This window comes from Crotalus tigris, unplaced genomic scaffold (genome assembly GCF_016545835.1).
Source record: "Crotalus tigris isolate CLP2741 ecotype Arizona unplaced genomic scaffold, ASM1654583v1 scf7180000018371.15429387391:27106975, whole genome shotgun sequence".
NCBI lineage: Eukaryota > Metazoa > Chordata > Lepidosauria > Squamata > Viperidae > Crotalus > Crotalus tigris.
Window position 1 is genome coordinate 23,748,916 of NW_024096970.1, and position 19,629 is coordinate 23,768,544.

A 19,629-nucleotide genomic window follows, 5' to 3' on the forward strand; every position below is an offset into this window, starting at 1 on the left:
AGTGTTATTACTATTGCTATGCTACTGAATGGAGGAACCACTTCCTTGCAGAAAGCAAATAAGAAATTAGCCATTGGTCCCTGCTTGCTATACATCTGGTAGGTAATAAAATTAAAACAAAACCAATCCACTGGATTTTCCTTTATGAGTGAAGAAATAGGAAAGGGACTGGATAGAAGGGAGAAATGGCATTTTTTGTTTGCTACAAAACAGAATGGACAAAAAAAAAAAAACATATTCTTTGGGAGTGGGGGTACAGTTTGATCTTGGAGTTTCAGTTTGATGAGAAAAATCTTGGAGTTTCTGGAGCTAACTCAAAACAGATCTCCCTGCCTAGCCTCTGGGCTGTGATTCAAGAATATCTTTTCTTCCTGTGTCAACTGTAATAAAATATTATGTAACTTTATTACAATTTAGCAACAATATGCAGGCAGATGTGGCAACCAACGATGGAAAAATGTTCTGCTCAATTTGTAGCTAGTCCTTGACTTACACCCATTCATTTAGTGACCGCTTGAACTTAAAACAGCACTAAAAAAAGTGACATGACCGTTCTCACACTTATGACCATTGCAGCATCCCCATGGTCACGCGATCAAAATTGGCAACTGGAATGTATTGATGATGGTTGCAGTGCCAACAGGGTCATCTGAACATCTTTCCCATAACAACCATGTCACTAACTTAACAACTGCAGTGATTCACTTAACTATGGCAAGAAAGGTTGTAAAATGGAGCAAAACTCATGTAACAATTGTCTTGCTCAGCAATAGAAATTTTGGGCTCAATTGTGGCTGTAAGTAGAGGAGCACCTAAAGTGGACTGCAAAAAATATTTTGCAAATGTATGATCTAGCCCAGAGGTCCCCAACTTTTTAACACCAGGGACCAGTTCCATGGCGAGAGGTTTTTCTGCAGGGGCGTGGTTTTATGTCCCATAGATGGGGCTTTGCTTGTTTGCGCGGACCGGTTTCTAGCATGTTGCAGCCTGGTGCCGATCCACGGACCAAGGGTTGGGGACCCCTGATCTAGCCTTTCGACAGCATCTCAGTTACTGAGTTTCCAAATCCTTCTTTTCCATTCTGGTTGGTTCATTGTGCAAGAAAGCAGAGGCCTCTTTGCTCAAGGTGCATGCAGGAAAACTCAATTTAAGTCATCCAAAATACTGGGGAGGAAATAAATATGTTCAATTCACATTAAATTAAAATTATATCAAAATTGTTGTTACACAATATTCATTACTCAACTTGGTCCAGCCTTTTTTGTATAGTGCCCCAGTACATTTTGTACATGCGAATATATTGTATAGACTTGTCCTAATATTGTATATATATGCAAATATATTGCAATGCTCTGTCTTAACAAATCAGTTTTCTAAAATAGGAATAAACACATAGTATGTTCCTTCAATACTTGATTCCAAATATTCTACGTAAACCACAATCTACCATAATATCTGAAACAAAGAACTCAGTTTACCAGCCAGTCTTAAATTATTTAATTTTTCTTTAATGATCCAAGATAATAAACAAAGTTTAAACCAAAGTTCATTGTTTTGAACAGAGCAACAAACTGGTTTTTTTAAACCAGTTTTTAGATACAAAACACTAAAGATGATTTATAAAATAGTTTTTAACAACACAATCTTAGAGCACCAGATATATTACATCTGAACAGCAGCTATAGAAGCAACTGAAAGGGAGGGCAAATATAAATTAGAGATTAATTGCTTTGTATTTTCACAACTGGAAAAATTATTGTTTTCTTTTTTCCCCCTGAAAATTGGGTTTAATCTGTTATCAAAATCACCCAATTCTAACTGAGACATAGCTGCCATTTGGGGACTAATTTGCAGTAGCAGGTTCTCATATCTTAAATATCTGGCTGATGTTTGTTTTTTTTTTAAAAAAAGAAACTGTTTTGCTTCTTTTCTGTCCCTTGCTTTCTTGAAGAAGAGATCTGAGGAATTTGTATACCAATTTGTGTTATTTTCGTTGGTTTTAATAAATGTATCACCAAGCTCTGTATTTTAAAGGGAACAACACAACCATGATTGCTTTTGGTGAGAGATTATACAGTAGTGGCCAAAATTGTGGAAACCTTTTGGGAAAAATGTATTTTTGAGGTTTGACGGCTAATAACACCACTTTATTTTGGAGTAGTAGCATAAAATTATATATCAACGGAAAGATAATTTAATCAAGAATGTAATGCAACAAAGTTTGTTCGATTATCTGTACTGTATTCTATGAAACGTTATAGCCAAATAACCAGAAAAAGGAAGCACAACTTGCTTAGGTTGATATCAGGTAGCTTTCCTTCATCTGATTGTAGCCAATGAGCATGAGTGTTTAAAGAGCCAATCAGGTGTCATCTTGTTTTGGCAATGAGCCAATCAGATCACAGTAGGATTCAGTTATTGATGTCAAGTATTGAAGCTGAGAAGAGGACATTTGTCAGTGTGTTATGTGATCGCTATCAAGTTGGTTGGGTTTTTTGTGTTCTTTCATTTAGTGAGCTTGAAAAACATAATAAAATTAAAGTAATGATGCAAAGAGTTGACTGGTTGCCCAGAAAGTGATGTAAAATAGTATTATTAAGTGAATAAGACTAGTTATAAAGAAATTAGAAGAAAAATTGGTGGAAACTTAACCAAAGGGTGGCATTTCTACTATACACTTTTCCCAAAAGGTTTCCACAATTTTGGCCACTACTGTACATATGCATTTATTTGGGAAACAGAATGCTGTCATGAATGACCTTGTACGCTACTGCTATTTAAATATGAGGCCCAAAAAATATAACAAATAATTCCAACTTCAATTGCTTTAAAGTCAAAGGCTTCAGAAGCCCTGAAACTTTTGTTAGCATTTTTCCTTTGCCATTACCTTGCAGCAATACAGTATACCAAACTGAGTCAACGACTCGTGCACTCACCCGCCACTTTTGTTCGGATTTGCATGTTTTCTTGCAGAGCTGCCAATGGATCCAAGTACTCTGGTGCCTTTCCTGCAATGACTTCCTGTAGCTTTGCATCCACTTGGCTTAACCTCTCTTTGTAAAGTCTTAATATAATGAAAATAGAGTACATTAAAGCCAGGCATAGAACAGTGTACAGATAGTCCTCGACTTAGGACCACAATTGAGCCCAAAACCTCTGTTGTTAAGTGAAACATTTGTTAAGTGAGTTTTGCTCCATTTTACGATCTTTCTTGCCACAGTTGTTAAGTGAATCACTGCAGCTGATAATTTAATAACCTGGTAAGTTAAGTGAATCTGGCTTCCCCATTGACTTTGCTTGTAAGGAGGTCGCAAAAGAGAATCACATGACCTTAAGACATTGCAAAGGTCATAAATATGAACCAGCTGCCAAACATCTGATTTTTGATCACATGATCATGGGGATGTTACAAAGGTCATAACTGTGAAAAATGTTCATAAGTCATATTTTTCAGTGTCCTTGTAACTTTGAATGGTCATTAAATGAACTGTTGTCGAGGATTACCTGTATATTAATATTTCTAAGATCTTCTCAATTGGCAATAGGCATTCCTATTAAACCCATCAGCCCAGAAGAAATTAGTAAGATTCAAAAATAGACTGGTAAATACATTAAATTATAGTCAACTTTTTATTTAGACATTGTTTGGGCTAGATCTGAAAGTGTAGATCTGAAAGCTAATGGTCAGTTTTCTGCCCATTCTGATTTAGGTGGATAAGTTAATGTACATATTCAAGACTACAGCTGAATTAGAATCTAAGAGAAGTTTGAGATCATTAGTTTACTTACTGATCTTTGAGATCTGTAAACTGTTTTTCAAGATCAGACATCTCATCTAAACACTCCATTCTTCTTCTTTCACAATCTTCATCATCCATTTCTGCAATGAAAATTATATACTTTTACAAATATAACTAGCTTGTCTCTTCCAATGTACTTTACAGCATTTATGATCAAACTGATATCTTCATTAAGAGTGACTAAAGTTCTAAATTATTTAAATAATTTAAATAAATTAATGGAATACTTTCTAAATCTGCTGGAAACAGATATAACATATAAAATTATTTCTGTATATCTCTATCCTGTGATTAATGTTATGAAAGAACTAAATTGATTCACTTCATCTTACAGCCAGCCAGCCAAGCCTTTGACTTAGCTACCATTAGAAGTTATACTTACCACCCTGTTCTGAGTTATGACACCTGCACATGCATCCAAAATGATCACATTTTGGACACTTGGAATGCTGCAACAGGCCATAAAGGTGAGCTGGTTGCCATTAGAATAGAATAGCAAACAGAATAAAAATTGTATTGCTACTTTAAATGTACACTAATCAGTATGCGTTAAAATGAAAATTGTGTTGCATTCAGCTCTCAAAAAAATACCATTAAGTGTACACCCACATGACACATATTGTCATGTGACTGCAATTTACAACATTTTTTGCCAATTCTGGCCTTTTCAGTATGTTTCTACAGAAATCACCATAGGAATACAGTGATTTGCTTAATGATGGCAGCAAAATTATAAAGTTGTAAAATTGCATCCAGGCACACAGGTGTCTTGAGATGAAATTCCAATTAAACTGATTTAGTGCTCATGCCTATGCCCAGGAACCTACTCAACAACAGTTAATACTATTTTGGCTCTAGATAAAGAGTTAATGGAATTTAACTGACCGCAACTAAGCCCCAATTTTCTGTAACTGAGACATTTTAAGTGAGTTTTACCCCATTTTACAACCTTTCCTGTCACCCCTGTTAAGTGAATCACTGCAGTTGGTAGGCTAGTAGCACAGTTGTTAAGTGAATCTGGCTTCCCCATTGATTTTGCATGTCAGAAGGTTGCAAAAGGTGATCACATGACACTGGGATACTGGAACTGTCATAAACATGAATCAGTTGCCAAATGGCCAAATTTTGGTCATGACTATGGGGATGATGCAATGGTTGTAAGCGTGAAAAATGGTCATAGTTTGTTCAGTGATGTTGGTCACTAAATGAACCATTGTAAGTCGAGCACTACCTATATTTCTTTTGTTGATGTTTTTTATTATTTTATTGTTTTTAATTGTTTTGTTTTATAATTATAGAATTGTAAGCTTCCCAGAATGCTTGCTTGAGTTGGGAGACTATAGAAATTAAATAAATAAATACTGATAATCAAGGAACCATATAATTTACATTAATTAACTGTTGCATTCTTCCCTTCCAATCAACATTTCATCATCTCACTCAGGTAAAAACATCCATGGATAAACATTTTTTATACAACATTACTTCTTAATTCAGACACCAAGGACCTAAACATGTACATGACTCCAGCTTCCATCAGTATGCACACTAGATTCAATATATACTATACCAAGGTGCATATTAGAAAATCAAGTTCATAATCTAAGTAGCGCCTTTTAGCCATTCATGATGTTTAGCATACATTTTCCAATTCCATATTCGCAACCTAAGATGCTGTTTTTCCCATACTATAAATAAATAAATGATGCCGTCAGGCAACCCATTTAAAGTATTCATTGTTTAGCCAAAATTTGAAATAGAAATCACCTCCTGTTGATCCCTTAAAAACAGTACCTCAAAGTATTTTTTTCATATAATGTACAATGTTGTTTACACCATCAATTGTGGTAACAGCAAAGATCTGTCCCCCTACAAATGTACACATTCTCCCTTTCCTTTCTTCGGTTGTAAAAAAGCAATCAGAAGCTCATCTGAATCCTAAATTTCAATTTATACTAAAACAAGTCACAAATACTGAAATATGATTCTGATTCATACATATCACTGCATAATTATTTTGTTAAATTAGTATTGTACTATTTTCTCAAGAGTTTAATATAGCCCACACAATGCTTCCTGCCTAAGCAGCATCTCTATGAGAGGGTGTACATCAGCCCAGACTTTATGATCTTGAGGAAGTGGGTTGGGTATGTAGAAGAACTAGCACCCTAGGCAATCTACCCTGTTTCTGAGCAATAGGGTGATTGGTAACATCAAGAGCAACTATAAATAGTCCATACAATCTAGTAAAATACAAGAGATAAGGGAATTCACCCCCCCACTGTTTTTTACCTCAAAGTCCCTTCTGAAGTCCCTATCATTATTTTGTTAAATTTGTATCCCTTCTTTTGCCTAAGAGTTCATCCATATTCCTTCTTCCAATCAAATAAATGTCTAAGAAAGGTTGGGCTACAGAAAATCACTGACCCAAATTATATTAGTTTTTTATTAGAAAAAAAGTTCAATATTTATTCTATAGGTTTTAGGTAACTTAAGTGTTTTATTTAATGTCTATATCTTTAATAGTACTTGTGCTTCTTAGTTTTTAATTATTTAAGAGCTTATGTCAATTAAACATAAGCTGTGGGGGAAAAATTATTTGAAAATTTGATTTTTGTCATCTCTAGTCCTTCCAAAAGAAGCAATTTAGTATATTCACAAATTTGAGCAGGTTAAAGATCCAATTTGTTTTTCTAAAAGTAATTCATTTTCTTCCACAATTAAAATTTGGGTTTATTCAGTACAAATTAAGAAAAAATTCAGAATCTCCTGGGTTGATTAATAAGTCTTTAATATATATAGGGGAAAAATGATGCAGAAGGGTATTAACATTAATAATTAGACATTCTAATAATTCAGGGGTCTTCAAACTTGGCCCTTTTATGACTTGTGGACTTCAATTCCCAGTATTCCTCAGCCAGGCACGCTGAGGAATTCTGGGAGTTGAAGTCCACAAGTCATAAAAGGGCCAAGTTTGAAGACCCCTGTAATAATTGTATTGCATTTATTAATTGTTCTTGGCTTATTAAAAACCATTCCAGAGTTTTTCAAAAGTGTTTTAGACATCAGTTTTATTAAGCTCTGTATCAGATAATTATATCTACTGAGGAAACCTAGTTTTAATCTCTTGTGTTTAATTCAAGGGATCAATGTAAGTCTTTAGAACTATAGCTTTCTGTTCTGTGCGAATGCAGCCTCCAATTCCAATGTAACAAACATTTCTATGACTGGCTTATGGCTGACATAATTAAGGGGTCTTTTCAGAAGTACAAGGGAAATTAAGGGGTGCATCATTCTATTTATCACATCTTCCCTCATTCCTCCCTGAAAAATGCTGTTCTGAAGTCTTCCAACAATACTGTATATCAGATTTTGTATTTCAGATTTGTCTTCAGTGGTATAAGTGCTGTTCTACTGTAATGACTTCATTTGAGCAGTAGAATTAACTCGGTGTTTCTCAACCTTGGCAATTTCTATTGACTTCAATTCCCAGAATTTCTTAGCCAGCATTATCTTAAACTTGCCAAGGTTGAGAAACACTGAGTGGACTTGGGCCTTCTAAAGGTAAAAGGATTTTCTCCAGCTTCTAAGATTTGACCACAAAATATTACTTTAGATCTGTTTCCTAAACTACCGTAATAGAGATTTAAAAGAAACATTTCCCATTTCAATAAATTGTAACAGATTTTATTCTATCTGTCTGGATTGACACCAGAATAGAGCAGTTACCAAAAAAAAGAGTTTTGGTACCTCCTAACTATTGAAACTGAAGCAGGAGAAACTTGAGAGCAAACTATTACACTTTAATAACTCTTAGGAATGCTGGAGAACAATATACACAAACTCTGTTTTTCACATACAGAGAAACATAAACATTAAGTGTAACTAAAGACACAATGATTAAACAAGAAACAAAAGCCTAACCTTACCAAAGTAAGACATAAAAAGCAAGTAAGGAGCAAATACCTGGCAATTTCTTCAACCCACAGAAGCATCTTCATGTTTACTTTTTCTATATACTGCCCTGTTTCATGTTATCCTATTATTAGCAGCAGATAATGAAATAAAATTGTATTCCTACATTAGTGGAAAAGCATGCATGTCAACATGTGTAGCAGCACTAGCTGGCCTGGTCTAAGTTCATAGGGTAATGCCTGGTTAGGCCTTGAATGGGAGAATTCCAGGGTTGTAGAATAGACAGAGAAACTGAAAAAAAAAATCACCTTCCAAGAAGACTATTCATTGCAAACCTCTTCCATACCCTTGCTAAGAAAATTGTAGGAGGTCGAAGGGTATCAATAAATTCATTTGGGCTGGGAAAAAATCAAGGGTTAAGTTTAAGATTTTGCAAGATGCCCGAGAAAGAGGAGGACTTAAAGCATCTAACTTGAAATTATGCTATGATGCAGCAGCCTTAACTTGGATAAGTGATTAGCTTAATTTAACAAATAAGGATATTCTTGTTCTTGAAAGGTGGGATTTAATGTATGGTTGGCATGCATATTTAATTTTTAATAAGAAAGTGGACCGGGCTTTTAAATTACATATTTTGAGGAGTGCCTTACTTCGAGTTTGGAAAAAGTATTATTATAGGTTAAACTATAAAATACCTATCTGGGGGATTCCTAGACATGCAATTGAGGGGATTTCTAAGGGGATGAACTTTGATAAAATTTCGTATAAAGAATTATTAATTTGGTCAGGTTCGGATTGGCATTTAAAATCTCTAGATGTATTAAGGCAAGAAAATATTCTACAGTCATGGTTTCAATATTTACAAATAGTGGACAGGTGGACTGTAGATAAGAAAGAAGGAATAACACTAGAAGATGGAAATCTGGTTATTCAGATTAAAGATGAGAGTCAGGCCCATATAAAAAGAGTTTACAATGCTTTAATAGAATTAGACTCTGAAACAGAATTGGTTAAAGACTGTATGATTAAATGGGCTCAGAATATCCAGGATCCGATCCCATTGGCCTTATGGGAAATAATTTGGATTAGAAATGTTAAATTTACACAAGCTCAAAATTTGAGGGAAAATTTTTATAAAATGTTTTACAGATGGCATTTAGATCCTAAAAAATTATCTTGTATGTATCCAAATTTACAACCCAAATGTTGGAGATGTGGTAATACGGATGCGACATATTTTCATGTTTGGTGGAATTGCAAAAAGGTAAAGGCTTTTTGGATTATGATTTGGTGGAACATTCAAAAGATTTTTAAAAGGAAGATAAAGTTCACCCCTCAATTATTCCTATTGGGTATCTTTGTGGATTTAAATGACAAAGAAACTACTTTAATGTTGAATTTATTAACTGCAGCAAGGTTATTAGTAGGCTCGTATTGGAAGAAGGACTCGTTGCCTACTTTAGATGAATGGATATTTAAAGTTTCTAACTATGCAGAAATGGCAAAAATTTCTGCTTATTTGAAGGATCATACACAAGAAAGATATATTATTATATGAAGATGGATAGATTATATTCAGAAAAAATATGGTACTATAAAGTTTCATTTATTTTATGAGTAAATTCTATAGTAACTGTTGTAGAGATTTGTTTATATGACTTAATTTAAGGGGAGTTAAAGGTTAAGTATGATGTTTTTTTTCTTTCTTTTTTTTTGTTTTTTTTTTATTATTGTTAACCTTCTTATTAATAACCCTGTATTCTGCTCTGGGAAGCGAGGGGGGGAGGGTTGAGGGTGGGTGGGTGGGTGAGTGGGTGGGTAATGATAATATAGTTATGGCAAATGCTTGGGCATTTCCCCTATGCTGCGTTCATGTGTGTGAGAGGGATGAGAGGGGAGGAAGGAGTAGGGAGGAAGTAGGATGGTTAGAGGAGATGGGGAGGGGAAGAATAGGAGGGGAGGAGAGAAAGAGGAGGGAAGTAGGGAAGGTTTAGAGAGGGTGGACGCAGCCTGGGGGGAATGGGCAGGCGGTACCAATGGTTAATTGTATTTTGTATGAATAAATGGAAAATAAAAACTTTTTTAATAAGAAAAAAAAAAGAAAACTGTAGGAGTTCTGTCTCTGAAGTCACCAGGAATCAAAGCCAACTTGATTTTAAAGAAGGATGTAATGGACAGAAAAATCTCTCTGCAATCGGTCATGTGAATACATCCTTCCCATAGACTATATTGGCTCATGCTGTATTTTAGCCTAATGAAAATAACCAACACTAAAGTAACTAAGTAATTGCATTTATTCCTGCAATATCTAAATGTATGAAATGTGCTGAATATAATTAATAAATAAATCTATCATTCCTCCAGGATTGGTAGACCCAAGTTCTACACTTATCCATGGAAGCTCATTGGTCCCAATCCAATATCCTAATACCATAGGATACCACAGATATAACACCTAAAAATAACAATTTGATTTTTGTATTTATCAATATAAGATGCTAAAATGAACCAACCATATTCCGAGATGGATTATCATTAAGCTCACTATGCTTTACTTCTATGCAGGGCTTTTTTTGTCATAAAACGCCCAGAATGGAGTTCTGGCACCTTTTTTGGATGGAACCTTGTAGGGTAGGCAAGGCGGGTTGTATGACATGTGTGCGTTCTGGCACCTTTTTTTTTTTTTTTTTTACAAAAAAAACACTGCTTCTATGTGTCCAAGAAGTACTTAGTACAAAAACATTAAAGATAAGAATTGCGTATCAGCACGCAATTCTTATCTTTAATGTTTTTGTACTAAGTACTTCTTGGACACATAGAAGCAGTGCTTTTTTTGTAAAAAAAAAAAAAAAAAAAAAGGTGCCAGAACTCACACATGTTATTAAAGGAGCTTTTTAATAGTATCTTGCTGGGAGCACAAGTTCCTCCTTCTTGGAAAAGAGTGTTTATATCATTGATTCCGAAGGAGGATCAAGATCTTACAGAGCCTAAGAATTATAGGCCGATATCATTATTAAATGTAGATTACAAGATTTTTACAAAAATTTTGGCAAATAGATTAATGCAGGTAATGAAGGATTTGATTCACAGTGATCAATCAGGATTCATAACAGGGCGATACATGACATATAATGTTAGACAAATTATTAACTTAATTGAGTATTTGGATAAGAACAATCAGATTCCTGTGGCTTTTATATTTTTGGATGCTGAAAAAGCCTTTGATCAATTAGATTGGCAATTCTTATTCTCACTGGTAGAGAAAATGAATTTTGGGGATAATTTTTTACACGCACTTATATATCAGCAACAATCTGCTCAAATTGTTGTTAATGGGGGATTGACTGAGACTTTTAATATTGAAAAAGGGACAAGACAAGGATGCCCATTATCTCCATTGTTATTTGTTTTGACATTGGAGATTTTGTTGATCCAGATTCGAGAATCAACGGTAATCAAGGGCATAAAGATAAGAAAAAATGAGTATAAATTACAGGCTTTTGCGGATGATTTGGTTTTGATTTTGGAACAACCGATTAGAGCGGTTGATTGTCTATTAGAACTTATAATACAGTATGGAAAAGTTTCTGGTTTTAAAGTCAATAACGATAAGACTAAGATATTATCTAAGAATATGTTAGGCAATGACAAGGAAAGTTTGGTTAAAGCCACAGGTTTTCAGATGGTGAAAACGGTTAAATATCTGGGAGTATATTTAACTGCCTCAAATGGAAAATTGTATAAAAATAATTATGAATTATTATGGGCAAAAGTGCAAAAGGATTTAAATGACTGGAAAAAACTGCAATTGTCACTGTTGGGGAGAATTTCAGCTGTAAAAATGAATGTTCTACCAAAGTTTCTTTTCTTGTTTCAGATGATACCTATTTTTAAAAAAGATGTAAATTTGAGGAATGGCAGAAGGGTATCAATAAATTCATTTGGGCTGGGAAAAAACCAAGGGTTAAGTTTAAGATTTTGCAAGATGCCCGAGAAAGAGGAGGACTTAAAGCATCTAACTTGAAATTATATTATGATGCAGCCGCCTTAACTTGGATAAGTGATTGGCTTAATTTAACAAATAAGGATATTCTTGTTCTTGAAGGGTGGGATTTAATGTATGGTTGGCATGCATATTTAATTTTTAATAAGAAAGTGGACCGGGCTTTCAAATCACATATTTTGAGGAGTGCCTTACTTTGAGTTTGGAAAAAATATTATTATTGTTGTTGTTGTTGTTAATTGCGAAGTCGTGTCCGACCCATCGCGACCCCATGGACAATGTTCCTCCAGGTCTTCCTGTCCTCTACCATCTTCTGGAGTCCATTTAAATTCACAATTTATTATTATAGGTTAAACTATAAAATACCTATCTGGGGGATTCCTAGACATGCAATTGAGGGGATTTCTAAGGGGATGAATTTTGATAAAATTTCGTATAAAGAATTATTAACTTGGTCAGGTTCGGATTGGCATTTAAAATCTCTAGATGTATTAAGGCAAGAAAATATTCTACAGTCATGGTTTCAATATTTACAAATAGTGGACAGGTGGACTGTAGATAAAAAAGAAGGAATAACACTAGAACAGTGGTTCTCAACCTTTCTAATGCCGCAACCCCATCATACAGTTCCCCATGTTGTGGTGACCCCCAACCACTTATACATCACCGGGTGCCAGGGGCATGGCCAAAGAAAAGGGGGAAAAATGGTGGACAGCTTTGTTTGGCGACCCCCGTGAAATGGTCGTTCGACCCCAAATGGGGTCCCGACCCACAGGTTGAGAACCACTGCACTAGAAGATAGAAATCTGGTTATTCAGATTAAAGACCAGAGTCAGGCCCATATAAAAAGAATTTACAATGCTTTAATAGAATTAGACTCTGAAACAGAATTGGTTAAAGACTGTATGATTAAATGGGCTCAGAATATCCAGGATCCGATCCCATTGGACTTATGGGAGACAATTTGGATTAGAAATGTTAGATTTACACAAGCTCAAAATTTGAGGGAAAATTTTTATAAAATGTTTTACAGATGGCATTTAGATCCTAAAAAATTATCTTGTATGTATCCAAATTTACAACCCAAATGTTGGAGATGTGGTAATACGGATGCGACATATTTTCATGTTTGGTGGAATTGTAAAAAGGTAAAGGCTTTTTGGATTATGATTTGGTGGAACATTCAAAAGATTTTTAAAAGGAAGATAAAGTTCACCCCTCAATTATTCCTATTGGGTATCTTTGTGGATTTAAATGACAAAGAAACTACTTTAATGTTGAATTTATTAACTGCAGCAAGGTTATTAGTAGGCTCGTATTGGAAGAAGGACTCGTTGCCTACTTTAGAAGAATGGATATTTAAAGTTTCTAACTTTGCAGAAATGGCAAAAATTTCTGCTTATTTGAAGGATCATACACAAGAAAGATATATTATTGTATGAAGATGGATAGATTATATTCAGAAAAAATATGGTACTATAAAGTTTCATTTATTTTATAAGTAAATTTTATAGTAACTGTTGTAGAGATTTGTTTATATGACTTAATTTAAGGGGAGTTAAAGGTTAAGTATGATGTTTTTCTTTTTTCTTTTTCATTATTGTTAACTTTCTTATTAATAACCCTGTATTCTGCTCTGGGAAGCGAGGGGGGGAGGGTTGAGGGTGGGTGGGTGAGTGGGTGGGTAATGATAATATAGACATGGTAAACGCTTGGGCATTTCCCCTATGCTGCGTTCATGTGTGTGAGAGGGATGAGAGGGGAGGAAGGAGTAGGGAGGAAGTAGGATGGTTAGAGGAGAAGGGGAGGGGAAGAAAGTAGGAGGGGAGGAGAGAAAGAGGAGGGAAGTGGGGAAGGATTAGAGAGGGTGGACGCAGCCTGGGGGGAATGGGCAGGCGGTACCAATGGTTAGGAATTTAATTGTATTTTGTATGAATAAATGGAAAATAAAAACTTTAAAAAAAAAGAATTGCGTATCAGGCCTATTAACTCAGTGGTTTTTTTTAAAAAACACTTTTGACAAGCAAATATACCTAATACTTCTTCCTCCTCCCATTTTCCCCACAACAATCCTATGAGATGAGTTGGGCTTTAGAGTTAGTGACTGACGGAAGGTATTGAATAAAAAGGCAAATACAAGCTTTAAGCTACTGTTCTGCAGTTTGTCTTATGCATTATTTAGTTATTTGTGCACTGAAATCATTATCATCTAACTTTAACCCTAAAGGTAGGATAGAAAATGCCCTGTGAACATTTCTCAGACAAACAAATATGGGACACTCAAGATTTGGAGACAAAGAGAAAACATAATAGGGGTTTCAACAAATTAATATTCAAGCTATAATAGCACATTTCCTGTTTCTAGAAGGCAATGGCAATACATAAAGCACTTGTTCTTTAAAGGGAAGGAAAAACAGCAAGATAACAAACCGCATCCTTCTTACTTGGACCATCTTGTAATTTAGTCCATAAGGCTACTGGCCCAAGAATTGCCCATTTCTCTGAATGCATTTGTGGCATTTGGGGGGGTGGGGGGTGCCACACCAAATCAACTCTTTCACAGCTTATAGAAATTTCTCCCACCGGGCTGGCTGCAGACAATACACCACACTGCAGGTTTATCACCGAATGAGGGAGGGGGAATTGGGGGCAAAGAAGAGAATAGCTCTCCCCAATGACCCTGGAAAGAAACTATTAGGAAAGTGAGGCCATTGCCTTGCCCGCCCAGTGAGGGGCGTAGAACCCGGGGGTTTCCTAACAAGTCGCCGACGGCGAAGGAGTGGGAGGAAATGCCGAAAGGGGCCATAAGGGTCGCAGAAACCGCGGAATCGCCCCGGCACACCAAGAGAGCCGGACGGGGCGGGGCTGAGTCCTCCCTTCTGCCCCTATCTAACCCCAAGCGAGGCAGATCCGTTCTAGCATGTGCGCCTAGGAGCCCTTTCCCCGCTTCACCTGAGCTGTCCCCCTCCTCGGAGACGGACGAGCTCTCGGACTCCTCTTCCTCGGAGCTGCTGCCCTCGTTCTCCCCGTAGTCCACCTCCATATCATCGTGGTTGTTTTCTTTCTTCTCCCTCGAATGGACCGGCATCGCGCCCGCTCTCGGCAGACGCCCGGCGTCACCCGCAGGAGACCAGGACAGCCGCTTCGCCGGCCCGGCCCTCTAACGCACCGAAGCTCCGCCCCACCGAAACCCCGCCATCCACCTTAGGGCCGCACAACTCAACCCGCCTCTCTGTCGCTCATTGGTGGACGCCCAGCCGGAGGAGCGGCGTTTCGTAGTCAGGCGTGATGGGTTGTTCTGTGTTGCGGAGGATTTCGGGATATGTAGTCTTTCGGGGGCGGGGAAAGGGCTTGTAGATCCGAGTAGGTAGTGGAAGTAGGACAGGAGAAGTGGAAGAGAGGCTACTGAAGGGTCTATGTGTACATATTTTAAACACATTTATTTGAAATTAAAAACAAAATTGGCGAGAGGGGCAATAGCCACCGATTTTTCTTCACGGCGGGAAGCTTTCGGGAACATCCTCCTTCAAGGACTGCTGCATTTAGGTAAAGGGGGTCAAGAGTACAAGGTGGGGAAGGCACGGGAGAAGGCAGCGTCTATTACTCCTCTTGCCTCTGAGAAGCTCACTTTCTCTGGATTTTGTAGCTGAAAAAATTAAGCTCAATAGCGCTTCCAGAGGCCGAAGTGAGTTGCTGTGTCGCCTTTTGGGCCGAGGCATTCTCGTAACAACCCGAGCGGAGGTTTTTTAATCACGATTTGCCACTACAGAAAATTTGGGGAAGACTGGGGGATTGTTTTGCGAGGACTCATTAACTCCTAATTTTTTCAGCAAATTGGAAAATACTCAAAATTATTACTTTGAAATATTATTATTTTTAGACCAAGTAAATTGATTTTTAAGATGAACTTACTTCCCAAAATGGTAATGATGTTCACATAAAACAAATACATATTGAAGAATTCCATGTTTTCAATATTAGTATTAGTTTTAATTTGATAATCCAAATAAAGGAAGAGCTCACTTAACTGCCCTGTTTAGCAGCCATTCAAATTACAACAGTGCTGAAATGATTTATGGTCAGTCCTTGTATTTACAACTGTCAGTGTCCCAGTTATGTGATCATTATATTTTTGAGCTGTAACCCAAAGCAACTTTGGCTATAAGAAAGCCCATGGAAAAGAATAAATCTACAGTTATTGTAAACAAACATCATTTTAAAAAAATCTCTTCTTTAGCCCCTTAAAATTGACTCTTATAACAAAGGTAACCCATCTTTGTTATTTTTACAAATAACTCAAAGCGACAGGCATATCCAATATATGCTGTCCAACTTCCAACCGCTCTAGGTTGCTCACAACAATCAAGAAAACTATTAAAACCATTAAAACATAAAAAAGGATAAAAGATGGCAAATTAATGCTAGTACACCATCTGAATCAACTCATTTAGAACTGTATTAATATAGCTTACAACTTGAAATGGATTAACAGAAATAAAATTTAATAGTTTTGTAGTTTTTTTCCCATGTAATAATTAAGCTAAGTCAATTTTGGAGGAAAAAGTTATCACTGTCATAGGAAGACCCCAACTCATATTTATTTGATTTCAGAAGGATTAAAACTTAAAAGGAATACACATTGTATAGTCACTTTGGTGACCACATTCTTTACTATGATATGTGCTTGGGTTTTAATGGGAGGGAATTACTAGTAGAATAATAAAGGTATAAGGTATCATAGATGAAAATCAATAGAACCACAACCATTTTAGAGAAAGCTGTGTGCTGTATGGATGAGAACTATAATATAGATATCTATATTCAAACCCCTGCATCTTAATCTGAAACTATAATTCATCTCTCCCAAAAATTATGTATATAAAAATTGAAGTATTTTGAAGGATGTGCTAAGATCACACATCTGTATTACTAGAGTATTATGTGCAAATTTATGAACTAGTATGCTATTATTAAAATGAAGCAGAAATATTTTAATAAATTACCATTAACCACCTTCATAACATAAGTCTACTTATTTTTCTTCTCCTTCACCTGAAAACACAAATAGATATACCAGTTGTTTCCAACAAGGGAGCAGGGTAAGTCCTTTTTAACCAGATGCATTCATTGTCAGTCAATAGGTAGAGAAAAGACTACCTAGTAAAGCGCTCTCTCTCTCTCTCTCTCTCTCTCTCTCTCTCTCTCTCTCTCTCTCTCATACACACACACACACAGACACACACACGTATTTCACAGTAATGGATCATTACCAGCCCACCTCACAATGTTGTGGGGAAAATAGGAGAAGAGTGGGCTAGATATATTCAATGCTTCGAGTTATTTGTAAAAACAACAAAGGCTGGAAATAAATAAATAAATAAATAAGCAAGCAAGCATTTATATTTCCCAGGAAAGAAAAAGACATTCAAATCTTGACTAACCAACATTTGTACATGTCACTATTTGCCATATATAGTGGCAAATTTAATGGGTATCAGGAACCACATTTAAACTCCCAGAGAGCTTAATAAAGCCTGAAAATTTTCACCCAATTTCTGTCCACACTGTAAGAGGATAGAGAGGATTGATTATACCAGTGTAACAACTACCGTATATTGTCTGCTGCACTATAGTATATCATTTGCTGAGGGGCAGAGTGGATATAGAGTGAATTCTCTCAGATGATTTTTACATTTGGGGGTTTTTTATACCTTATAAGTTACCAAATGTTTTTTAAAACAAAGGACCTGCCATATGATTGGAGCTCCATAGACCTGACTTGAATCATTTAACTCTGAATATATAATCTGGATCATAAGATGGCAGCAGAGAGTTTTTCTGGTTCTGTGCTTCCATCGAGTGATCACTCCGTTTTTTGTTTTTTGTTTTGCAAATCCTATATGGTAGTCCATATTATTCCAATAATAAAAATAATCTGTGCTTCAAATTTTTTCTTTTCCTGGCAATTTTTATATATTGAATTCTGGAGTTGTATATCATTACGAAACACCGCGATGGGTCGGACACGACTTCGCAATTAACAACAACAACTAGGCTTTTGCGTTTCTAAAAAAGGAAAACGTTAGCATAGAATCATTAAAGAAGGGACTTCTTAAGAGCAAAACAGAATTCCAGACAAGATAGATAAATAGATAGATAACCTTTATTGTCATTTTTTTAACTGTGGGCACACTGGCACACATTAAAAAGGAAATTCTGTTGCCTGCTCTCAAAAGTGTACACATACATAACATACATATAAACATGCTAGATACATACATATGTATATACCTATGCCCTTACATATAAATATTAATCTCTGCCCCAACACATACACAAATCCACAAAAACAATCGATGACCTAAAAGGCAAGCGACGATGGAACAGAGGCGGAAAAAGCAGCCCTCCGAGTCTCCCAGTTATGACGTTGAAGGAAAGTAGTTGTCATGGGGACCTCCGAATTCGCGCCTGACGGCTGTCGTGAAAAAACACGAACACCGAGGGGCGTAGGGAAGGAGGAGGAGGAGGAGTAAGGCGATGTTGCGCGGGGGGGAAGCCTAAAGCCACCCACCCGCCAACACCTCTTCCAGTCCTGCTCTTCGCTGGGATTGCGCCGACCGCACCCCCTGCTTCGAAGCCTCGAGGCGGCGCCTCGGCTATGTAGGGAAAGCCGAATTGGGGAGGGGGGCGGATTTCAAGGCCGCAGCTCTCTCCTCCCTAGCTTTCGGGGGAGGGGGGTCCCGGCGGCGATTGGTGCCACCAACAGCCGAAGAATCAGGAACCCCGACGAGCCGTCCCCGAGCGCTCGGCCGTCGGGATGTTCTCCAAGAAACCGCACGGTGATGTGCGGAAATCCACCCAGAAGGTGCTGGATACCCGCAAGGACCCACTAACCCGGCTGAAGCACCTGCGCGTGGTTATTGGTGAGAAGGGGAAAGCGGCCTTAGGTGGGAGGGGGTGGGACGCAGGGTCTCTCTCTTTCTCTCTCTCTCTCTGGATTGAGTTGTAGCCCGTGGGAAGGTTCAAATCCTGTTTTGCGCAGGGAACTTTTTCCTATACAGCATTTTACTTCTTTTTGAGGAGAATTATTTCAGCTGACCAGATGTCAACATGCTTTGGGTTGTGAAAAACCGGTGCTTTTCTCCCTGAGATGAGCCGAAGAAGCTCCAAGTCTTTGTTGGCATGACAACTGAGGGCAGTATAGGAGGCCAAAGGCAGGGGAGGAGATACCTGAAATGAGCTGCGATTATCTGTTTTGCATGCATCGGCCCCTGTTTATCTCACTATGTCAAGATGAGGTAGACTCCCTGCTGTTTCTCTTGCCATAATATTTAATTCTACTTTCCAATATGATAGGATGTGCTTTTCTCAACTCGATTTAGAAGCTTTCATTGTTGTGGTATAGAAGGTCCTATACAGCATACAGCTGTACAACTTCTAGCACCTGTTGTCTAGATTGTAGAAAAGGCTGCCCTGCTTTCTGATGCTTCAGACATCTAAAAGAGAAAGAGATGCTGTTTGATCTGGATTGTTTGGGTTTTTTTGTAGTTGCATGAAGTGTCCACCTGGGCAGTCCCTTATACTGAAATTTGCTTTGTGTGTCTTTGTTTCTCTGTGCTGTTCAATTTAATGAACAGTTTACTGTTTCTTCTGATCACTGTTTCAATTTCTGACAATTTCCAGAAAGGCTGCTGTGTTATGCTGTTGGGTCAGACAAGAATATTTTGACATCTTAAAGACAAATACATTTACTAAAACTTTGGCTTCAGCAGCATGGAATCTAATTAATCTTGATTCTTACATTTACAAAATCGTAAAAAGGTGGTGGAGTATTGTGACTTTGCTTTATGATAAGGATTTATACACTATAACAGGGGTGTCAAACAGCCGGTCCGTGGGCCAGTTTCATCA

The 19,629-nt window shown here is 37.1% G+C and overlaps 2 protein-coding genes across 10 annotated transcripts in view; one reads left to right on the top strand and one right to left on the bottom strand.

Annotated features, from left to right (window-relative positions):
* Positions 1-14,933, bottom strand: part of BRMS1L (BRMS1 like transcriptional repressor) — a 29,402-nt gene extending 14,469 nt beyond the window's left edge. The window contains exons 1-3 of the mRNA XM_039351820.1: positions 14,671-14,933; positions 3,790-3,880; positions 2,937-3,064 (exon numbers count right to left, since the gene is read on the bottom strand). Coding sequence (XP_039207754.1) covers positions 2,937-3,064; positions 3,790-3,880; positions 14,671-14,806 — 355 coding nt within the window. The 5' untranslated portion in view covers positions 14,807-14,933. The remainder of the gene's footprint in view (positions 1-2,936; positions 3,065-3,789; positions 3,881-14,670) is intronic.
* Positions 14,934-18,160: 3,227 nt separating this feature from the next.
* RALGAPA1 (Ral GTPase activating protein catalytic subunit alpha 1) overlaps positions 18,161-19,629 on the top strand; it is a 128,623-nt gene continuing 127,154 nt past the window's right edge. For 8 of the 9 annotated variants that reach the window (XM_039351822.1, XM_039351821.1, XM_039351829.1 and 5 more), the window contains exon 1: positions 18,536-18,641. In XM_039351822.1, the coding sequence (XP_039207756.1) occupies positions 18,536-18,641 (106 nt within the window). Of the gene's footprint in view, positions 18,642-19,629 lie in introns of all 9 variants that reach the window. The other variant, XM_039351825.1, reaches the window with a different exon arrangement.